The sequence below is a fragment of the Lipotes vexillifer genome, unplaced genomic scaffold, assembly GCF_000442215.2.
Source record: "Lipotes vexillifer unplaced genomic scaffold, Lipotes_vexillifer_v1.1 scaffold944, whole genome shotgun sequence".
NCBI classification, from domain to species: domain Eukaryota; kingdom Metazoa; phylum Chordata; class Mammalia; order Artiodactyla; family Lipotidae; genus Lipotes; species Lipotes vexillifer.
Genome location: NW_006785040.1, coordinates 1,008,949 through 1,017,424, shown reverse-complemented (window position 1 = coordinate 1,017,424; position 8,476 = coordinate 1,008,949). Strand labels below are relative to the sequence as shown.

At 57.5% G+C, this 8,476-nt stretch overlaps 1 protein-coding gene across 1 annotated transcript; it reads left to right on the top strand.

Moving 5' to 3' along the window:
- Nucleotides 1-240: 240 nt before the first annotated feature.
- Nucleotides 241-4,619, top strand: EN2 (engrailed homeobox 2). Its single transcript, XM_007457177.1, has 2 exons — nt 241-1,167; nt 4,260-4,619. Exons 1-2 carry the CDS (start codon nt 498-500, stop codon nt 4,574-4,576), a joined length of 987 nt encoding a protein of 328 aa, XP_007457239.1. The 5' UTR covers nt 241-497; the 3' UTR covers nt 4,577-4,619.
- Nucleotides 4,620-8,476: the final 3,857 nt, after the last annotated feature.

Below are 8,476 nucleotides of genomic sequence, written 5' to 3'. Positions count from 1 at the left end.
CGGGGGCGGCCGGGCGGCGGCGGCGGCCCGAGTGGGCCCCGGCGGGCGTGAGCGCGGGCGAGCGCGCTGCCTGCATGCGCGGAGCTCTAGTCCCGGGCGGCCGCCGCGGCAGCGCCCTAACGGAGGCAGCCGGACGTGGAGAGGAGCGCGGAGCCCGGAGGCGCCCCGGGTCCACGCTGGACCATTGTGACTGTCTAGCGCCCGGGTGCGCTGCGAAGACGAGGACCGGACTCTTTTGAATCTCCCGGCATCTGGGCGCGGGGCGACTCTTGGTATTTTCTAACTCAACTCGTGGATTGGAACGTGGCTCCGCTCTGAGCGCGGCCGGCGACTTGTAGGAGCCCAGCCCTGGCTGTGGCCGCCGCGCACGCCCTCGGAAGACTCGGCGGGGTAGGGGCACGGGCTGGCCGCGAGAGTCTCCGCGTGCAGAGCGGGCGGGCCGAGGGCTGATTGGAGGGACTCCCCGGAGAAGCGATTTGGGATTTGTGGCCAACAGCATGGAGGAGAATGACCCCAAGCCCAGCGAAGCGGCGGCGGCGGCGGCGGCGGAGGGGCAGCGGCAGCCGGAATCCAGCCCCAGCGGCGGCTCGGGCGGCGGCGGCGGCAGCAGCAGCCCGGGCGACGCGGACAGTGGCCGCCGGCGGGTTCTGATGCTGCCCGCGGTCCTGCAGGCGCCGGGCAACCACCAGCATCCACACCGCATTACCAACTTCTTCATCGACAACATCCTGCGGCCCGAGTTCGGCCGGAGAAAGGACGCGGGGACGTGCTGTGCCGGCTCCGGAAGAGGCGGCGGCGAAGGCGGCGCAGGCGGCGCGGAGGGAAGCGGCGGCGCGGGCGGCGCCGAGCAACTCCTGGGGTCGGGCCGGGAACCCCGGCAGAACGCGCCGGGTGCGGGCGGACCGCTGCCCGGCGGTGGCGACGGCGACTCTTCGGGTGACGGCGAAGGCGGCTCCAAGGCACTCTCGCTGCACAGCGGCGCCAAGAAAGGCGGAGACCCCGGGGGCCCCCTGGACGGGGCGCTCAAGGCGCGCGGCTTGGGTGGCGGCGACCTGTCTGTGAGCTCGGACTCGGACAGTTCGCAGGCCGGCGCCAGTCTGGGTGCGCAGCCCATGCTCTGGCCGGCTTGGGTCTACTGCACGCGCTACTCGGACCGACCCTCTTCAGGTGAGTGCTGGGGACGCATGTCCTGGCCCGCCGTGGGGACGCCCGTGGGGCTGCGGGGCAGCGCTGGCGCGGGAACTTACCCGGAGGAAGAAGACACCAGGATCCCTGTCCCCCAACACAAAGAATACACACAGCGACATTGTGGCTGACGCTGATCCCGGCAGCGGCCAGGAGGAGAGGGGACGGGACTGATTCTCAAGGGGGTACAGACTTCGTAGAACGGCAGAAGCACAGGACCTCCTTTCTCTCTTGCCTTTTGGGCCTCTCCTTGCAGCCCCTAGCCCATCCCTCCCTCGGCTGGAGTTTATTTGGTGGGAACGGGGTGGCTGGCAGACAGGCCCGGAAGCTCACACTCTCTACCCCTTCTCCGTCTTCTTCCAAGTCAGTCCAGACCCGGGACCCACGCCCAGCCCACCGCAGACCTAGACTCATTCTACGACCCAGTTATCCCAGATGTGGCCAGGGAAGAAAGCAAGGCTGTCTGCTCTTCCTCAGCTGGGGCTGATGAGGGGGCCTGGGGGGATCCGCGGCGGGAAGGGATGGAAACAGAGGCGCCCTTTGCCCCGTGCCTGGTTTGATTGCCGAGCCGGCGCGCACACAGCTTGGAGGAGGGAGACCTGCACCCCCCAAATGGAAAGGACCTTTCCCAGAGCTTTCCTGGGGCAGCTCTGCGTAGGAAAGGAGCAGATTTCAGAGGGAATGTGGCGGGAGCCCGTGGGGGTGTGCAGAGCTTCTGGGAGTGTTTTTCATAGATCCGGGATTTTTAAAAGCTAAGTCCATGCCCCTGTAGAAATCATCAGCCGCATTAAATGCGGGTCTGCGGCTGCGAACCGCCATTAGGCGCAGACTCCATTTGTCCCCGAGCCGGCAGCGCAGACCGGACCCCCTTGCCCCCCCAGCCCTCAACTGTTTTGCGGGCGTCGTTTACCCACTTCACAGCACAACTAAGTCACCCCTTGGCCGCCTTCCCGCAGAGATGGTGTGTATATCTCTGATGAAATCCAGATTTCTCCAGCTAGGTCTGAAATTTGCTCCATTGTTCTCGTCTCTCTCCTTTGTTAATATTTAATTAACATATAGGCTCACAATGCGGCCGGCGAGGAGCCTCGGCCCGGCTTTGTGCGGCGCCGAAGTCGCGGCCGCGCCAGGCCCCAGTGGCCCGCGGGAGCCCGTCAGTCCGGCCTGGCTCGGCGGCTGGTCTTACTGGACTTAAAAAAAAAAAAAAAAAAACTCGTAATATAAGATTTGTTTCTTGGCGTTTAAGAAAGCAGCAACGCAGAGTTTTCTTACGGAGGTTTGGTCCTGTTTCCGAGACTCCTTAAGTGTTTGCGGTTTGAAAGAAAATCAAGAAAGAAAAGGAACTAAAAATTCTGATTCTAGGAAGATTTTCTTTGCGTAAAATGGTGTGTATCTTTCGTGGGCTGATTCGTTGTGTGCGAGCGCCCCAGGACCAGAGGAGTTTGGGGGGGTGGGGAGGGCAGGAGTGGAGACGGAGAACCGGCTCCGCTACGCGAGGCTTCGGTGGGGGGCCGAGCAGGCGCGGGGCCGCCCGGGGCCTGTCGAGGCCTCGCCGAGACACCACCTTCCTCCTTGGCGCGCCGGGGACGCTGGCCGCCGCCCCGGATCCGCACCCCCTGGGTAAGAGCCAGGCGTCTGGGCGAGGAGCCGGTGCCCTCGGCGTGGGTGCGACGGGACCGTGAGTGTGCGCGCGCGTGGGGCAGTGCGCGTGGGTGGGTGTGAGCGGGGGCGTGCTCTGGAAGCTAAAAGGCCCGGAGTGTGAGCCGAATCAGCCCTTGGCGCCCCCGCGCCCGCGCGCACGGCCCCCTCTTTCCGATCGTGCCTCCCGGAGAGGGAGGGAGGCCTCGGCGCCCCCTGGGCCTGCGGACCGTCCCAGACCCCTCGCTCCGCGCGAGCTGAGGACCGAACCCACCTTCCTGGTCCGGGTCCGGGTGCCTCCGGGGGGGCTCACAGCTGGATCCCTCCGCCAGCGCTGCGCTGCGTGGCCCGGCAGCCCCTCGACCCTGCAGAGAGGGGCGGGGACCTGGGTGCTCCGGCTGCCCGAGGTCTAGCCTTCTCCAGCCTCCCACCGAGGGCGTCTCGGAAGAAGCTGGGGCCAGGAGCCCCCCAGAGTCAATTCACACACTTCACAGATTAAGAACCCCAGGCGTGCAGCCGTGACTCCCTCCTGCAAAGGCCTCTTCCCTCACAGACATGCTCGCGGGGCCCACCTTCTGAAACCAACGAAAAGAACGCACTTGGCCCCTTTCCCTCTGCTCTCCTTTCTCAGGCCTTTTCCCATGGCCAGGTCCTGAGAGCCTCACCACCTCTGTCCCAAGCCAACCTCAAGTGCTGTGGGGCGTCCCAGCGGAGGAGGTGTGAGGGCTCAGAAGTGTGAACCTCTGTCCAAGGTCACCCGTGCCCCCTCTCCTGGACAGGGGACTGGGGAGACCTGGTGCGGTGAAGGGGTAGGAAGCTCAGTGCTCCAGCCCCGCTCAGGCAAGGACATGTGGGCGCCTTCCCGTGGGGAGGCAGACCTCTGGGCCCCTCCTGTTCTCGGGGCCCACCTGCCCCTGCACCCCCGGCCCTTAGGACCTGGGGGTGTTCCCTGTGGGAGTCCCTTTACACCCCCCAGGGCTCTTCCTGCTACTCCGGCTGCCCCGCCCCGATCTTTCCCCCTCACCTCTCTTCCAGCACCTACCCCCGTCCTGTCCTTATTCCTGGACAGAACCTCAGAAAGGGCTAGAAAAAGCCTGGCCACAAAGTTGTGCTTTTTCGTTTTCCTTCAGGAGTTCTTTCATCCGGAGCCCTTTCTGCTAAGCCTGCCCTTCACCTGCACTCACAGTGCCTCCTGCAGACGCCCTGGGCCACCTCCTCGCTCCCCAGGGGAGGGTCCTGGAGGGGGGTGGGAGCTGCGCCTCGTCCCATCTCACGTCCAGGCCAGCTTTCCTCCAGGTCAGCCAGCTGGACCTGGGCAGCCGCCTCCCTCCCGGCCTCTGCATCCTTCCGTGCCCGTGGGTGACCCACCCCTGAGTAAGGAGGCAGGCCTGGAGCCCTCCTCACCCGAGCTCTCTGTGTCCACCGCGCCTGTCTAGGTCCCAGGTCTCGCAAACCAAAGAAGAAGAACCCCAACAAAGAGGACAAGCGGCCCCGCACGGCCTTCACGGCGGAGCAGCTGCAGAGGCTCAAGGCCGAGTTCCAGACCAACAGGTACCTGACGGAGCAGCGGCGCCAGAGCCTGGCCCAGGAGCTCAGCCTCAACGAGTCACAGATCAAGATTTGGTTCCAGAACAAGCGCGCCAAGATCAAGAAGGCCACGGGCAACAAGAACACGCTGGCCGTGCACCTCATGGCGCAGGGCCTGTACAACCACTCCACCACCGCCAAGGAGGGCAAGTCGGACAGTGAGTAGGGGGCGGGCTCCAAGCCCAGTCTCAGTCCGAGCTAAACAATGCAATAATTTCGAATCATAAATAAAGGGCCAGTGTATAAAGATTATACCAGCATTAATAGTGAAAATACCGTGTATTAGCTATGGTTCTGCAATATTCTGTGTATATATAATTTACAGGAGGTGTAAAATCCAAAATATCTGACTATAAAATATTTTTTGAGTTTTCTTATGTTTATGAGATTATGCTAATTTTACGATTTTTTTTTTTTTTTTTTTTTTGCGAAGGGGGCTGCGTAGGGTTTCATCTTTTTTAATCCCCTAAGTTCCATTATGGGACATCAGACACTTTTTTTCTTTTTTTTAATTTCAAAAGAAGAAAACATTTAAAACAACTTGCTGAAGTCCAAAGATTTTTATTGCTGCATTTCACACGACTGTGAACCGAATAAATAGCTCCTACTTGGTCTATGAGTTCTGCCACTTTGTTCGTGTGGGCTTGGTGAGGGCAGCAGGAGGGGCCGCATCCCCGGCCTCGCCCTCGCCATCCGGCAGTCGGCGGCGAAAGGGCCCTGGCGGGGCGGCGGCTGGAAGCTCGCCCCCGCCCCCCCCCCGCCCTCCCCCCCATCGCGCCTGGACGTGCCGGGCTGCCTGGGCCAAGGGGCCCACGGCCGGCTCCCCCGTCCCCGCCTCCTGCCTTCCCTCCCGGTCCTCCGGTCCCCCTGCTCGCCGAGGCCTGGCCTCCGCCTCCCTGCGTGCTTCCGTCTGCGTCTGTGTCTCTGTTCCCAGTCCAGCCGCCCGCCTTCCGCCTCCGGGCACCCGCTCCGGGGCTCAGGGCTGAGGGGCCGGGTATGGGGCCGGAGGCCCGCGGGCGGTGAGGCCGCCCCACCACTCCGGGCCTGGGCCCAGAGACTCCCCTGCGGCTCCATCAGCTGCCCAGGGGCCGCCTGGGCCCCAGAAACGCGGCCGAGGCCCGCTGCCTCCGTCTCTGGCCGGCAGAGGCCTGGAGAGGGAACTGGCATTTCCTCCCTTCCTTTTTTCTTCTCTTTCTTTCTTTTCTTTTCTTTTTTCTTTTTTTTTTTTGTAAAGTGGCCGCTTCTGCTATAGAGAGCATTCTTTCAAGGTTAAATATGTATGTATGTGTGTGTGTGTGTGTGTGTGTGTGTGTGTGTACGTGTATATATATATGCTCATATACACACACACAAGCAGACGTGTAAGAGTCCACAATTCTGGAACATGTGGCTACCTTGACTTTTAAAGGAACTCAGAATTCTCCAGGATCTAGAGGAAGGAAGAAAATGTGTAAATAATCATTTCTTATCACTTTTTGTCTTTCCTTGTTTTTTTAAAATATACATTTTATTTTTTTGAAGGTGTGGTACAGTGTAAATTAAATATATTCAATATATCCCCATCAAGTGCATATATATAAACAAACACATTATCTATATCTATATGTATAACTCCACACTGTCTTCTGTTTAGTGTATGGAAAAAGAATTGTGTCCAAATGTCCATCTGCACTGGGACAGCCCAGGGGATGTACCATGGCTGAGCCAGGAGTCATGGCTCTGCCCCTGAGGACTGAGAGCGAACTTCTCTCTTTGCCTTAAACTTCTTTATTTCACTGCGATAATAGTTTCACTTTGTACATACTAATGTAAACCTTTTTAAAACAAAAACTATAAAAGCAAAAGTTGTAATTTAAAATTCTGTGAATAACCATCTGCTGCTTAGGAAACTCAATGAAATGATATGCCTTGTTAGCAGGAAGCAAAGTTTTTTGGTTTTTTATTTTTTTATTTTTTAGTTTTTAGTTTATAAAACATCTGCGTTTTACAGTTCCAGTAGTAAATATTTATAATCTTATAAGAAATGAATGTTTCTATTTACAACTGTGGTTATCAAAATTGTGAACATTTCCCCTGCATTTTTGTGTGTTTAAATTCTTGAAAGTTACAGTAAATAAAAAAAAAATGCTTTATTGTAAAATATTGGATGTCCAAGGTGTAATGACTAGGTTTTTTTTAAGTGTGTTTCTGAGTCCAGCCACACTACCCTGGGCATCCTCCCCGGTGCTCAGGTGCTCATGGTCTTCGCCTCTGCCAGCAGGTGTGCACATACCTACCTTCATAGCCAGAAGCGTAATTTTTTTTTTTTTAATAATGAAGACACTTTGGATAGCTCATGTGAATACAGAACAACCAAAGTAATTTAAGTACACATTTCTTTACCAGAAGGAAGTGTTCCAAAGTACGGTGCTTTTCCGTTGAATAAATATTTAAAATCCTGCAGGACTCAACAGGTCTCCATCCCCCTGGCTGCTCCTCAGCTGGACAGAGGCGCTCACCCGCTGGGGAGAGGGACTATTAGTTGACCTGAGACAAAGAGGCTCTCCCCTTTTACGTTTGGTTGTTGTCTTTACCCCCAAAGCAACGGACATGGACAACATCCCAAGGCCTGGAAAGGACCAGCTTTGCCGGAGCTGACCGGATGCCTCTGCTGGAAGCCGTTGGGATTTTCGATCTCGGGACTCACAACCCACTTGGCCACGCATGACAGCACCCAACTGCCCTATTTCCAAACTTTCTTGGCTTAAAAAAGTTTTATTCTCCCAGAAAAAGAAGCTCAGAGACTAGAGAGGATCATCTGTTCCAAAGGCGACCTTTTGGGCATTTCAGTTCCACACTGGCTTCCCAAGAGGAAGGACGCTGGGCCTCCCGGCAGGAGCTGAGCTGCTCCCGGGTTTTGCAAAGACAAGTTCCTCACTGCGGAGGCTCCTGAGCTCCAGCTGCCTGGAGCATTCATGGGGCGGGATCACGCCAGCCGTCCCCAGCGTCTTCCCTAGCCACCACCCCACTCCTGCACAGATCTGGGGGTTCCTAAAGACAAAATAAAACCCCACTAGCACAACTTCTATTACCCGATTGGCCTCTCTCTCCCTCTTTTTAATAAAAAGACAACATAGCAACATTAAGCAGTCATTTTTTGGGTTTTGTTTTTTAATCTGTTGGCAAATCATAGCACTGTTAAGGGGCTATGTATGGTTTTGCAAGATAATGAGTTCCCTGTCCTCAGAGGCATGCAAGCAGACACTAGGCCTACAGTGGCATATGACTTTTCTTTTGCCTTTTTTCCCCCTTCCGGTAGGGGATTGGACTAAATGAGCTTTCAGACCTTCCAAACGCTGAGATTCTGATTTTGCTCCTGTGTTTATTACATTTTTAAAATTCAACAGCTACAGTCTAAACTCATAACTCATGGAGATCCACTTCAGTGCTCGCCAGCCACTTTCACTAGGAGCTAGTGGAGACCAGAGTCAGGCCTAAAGGGAAGGCCACGCTTTCTGAAGTCCAGCTGCCACTCGGTTCCACCTGGACCACCACGGACGGTTCTACGTGTCTTGGATTTGGACCCGGGCTGCAGCACCGGTGACGCACCGGGCTGGGCCCCCACCAGGTCGTTGCCCCCGCAGGAGGCCGGTTTCCTAAATGTCTCTCCGAGGAAAGTTCCTTTGTAAAGGAAGGCCTTGCTCCTTGGAGCTGAACGGCCCCCGCCCCCAGGCCTGGCTGTGTCCCTACCAGGCCCAGGCAGAGCTGTGTCCACAGTCCTCCTTAGTCGGGTAGAGATCAGGCTGAGGCCTGGGAGCCCGGGGACGGGAGTGGGGAGGACAGTCGCGGCCACCCCCAGGCCTGCGGAGCAGGGTTCCTTGGCGCTTAGAGAGCCTTCCTCCTCCGGCTGCCAAAAGGGGTCGAAGGAGTAGCGCCCGACCCTCGTGCTGGCGTCAGAATCTGCGGGTCAACACAGGCCTGAAGGTCGCCCAAAGTAAACGGCCAAGCGCTTTCTTTAGGGGAGACAAGGGAGAAGCCCCCAGTCTGATCTCCAAGGAGGTCCATCTTTTCTGTTTTCCCTTGAGTG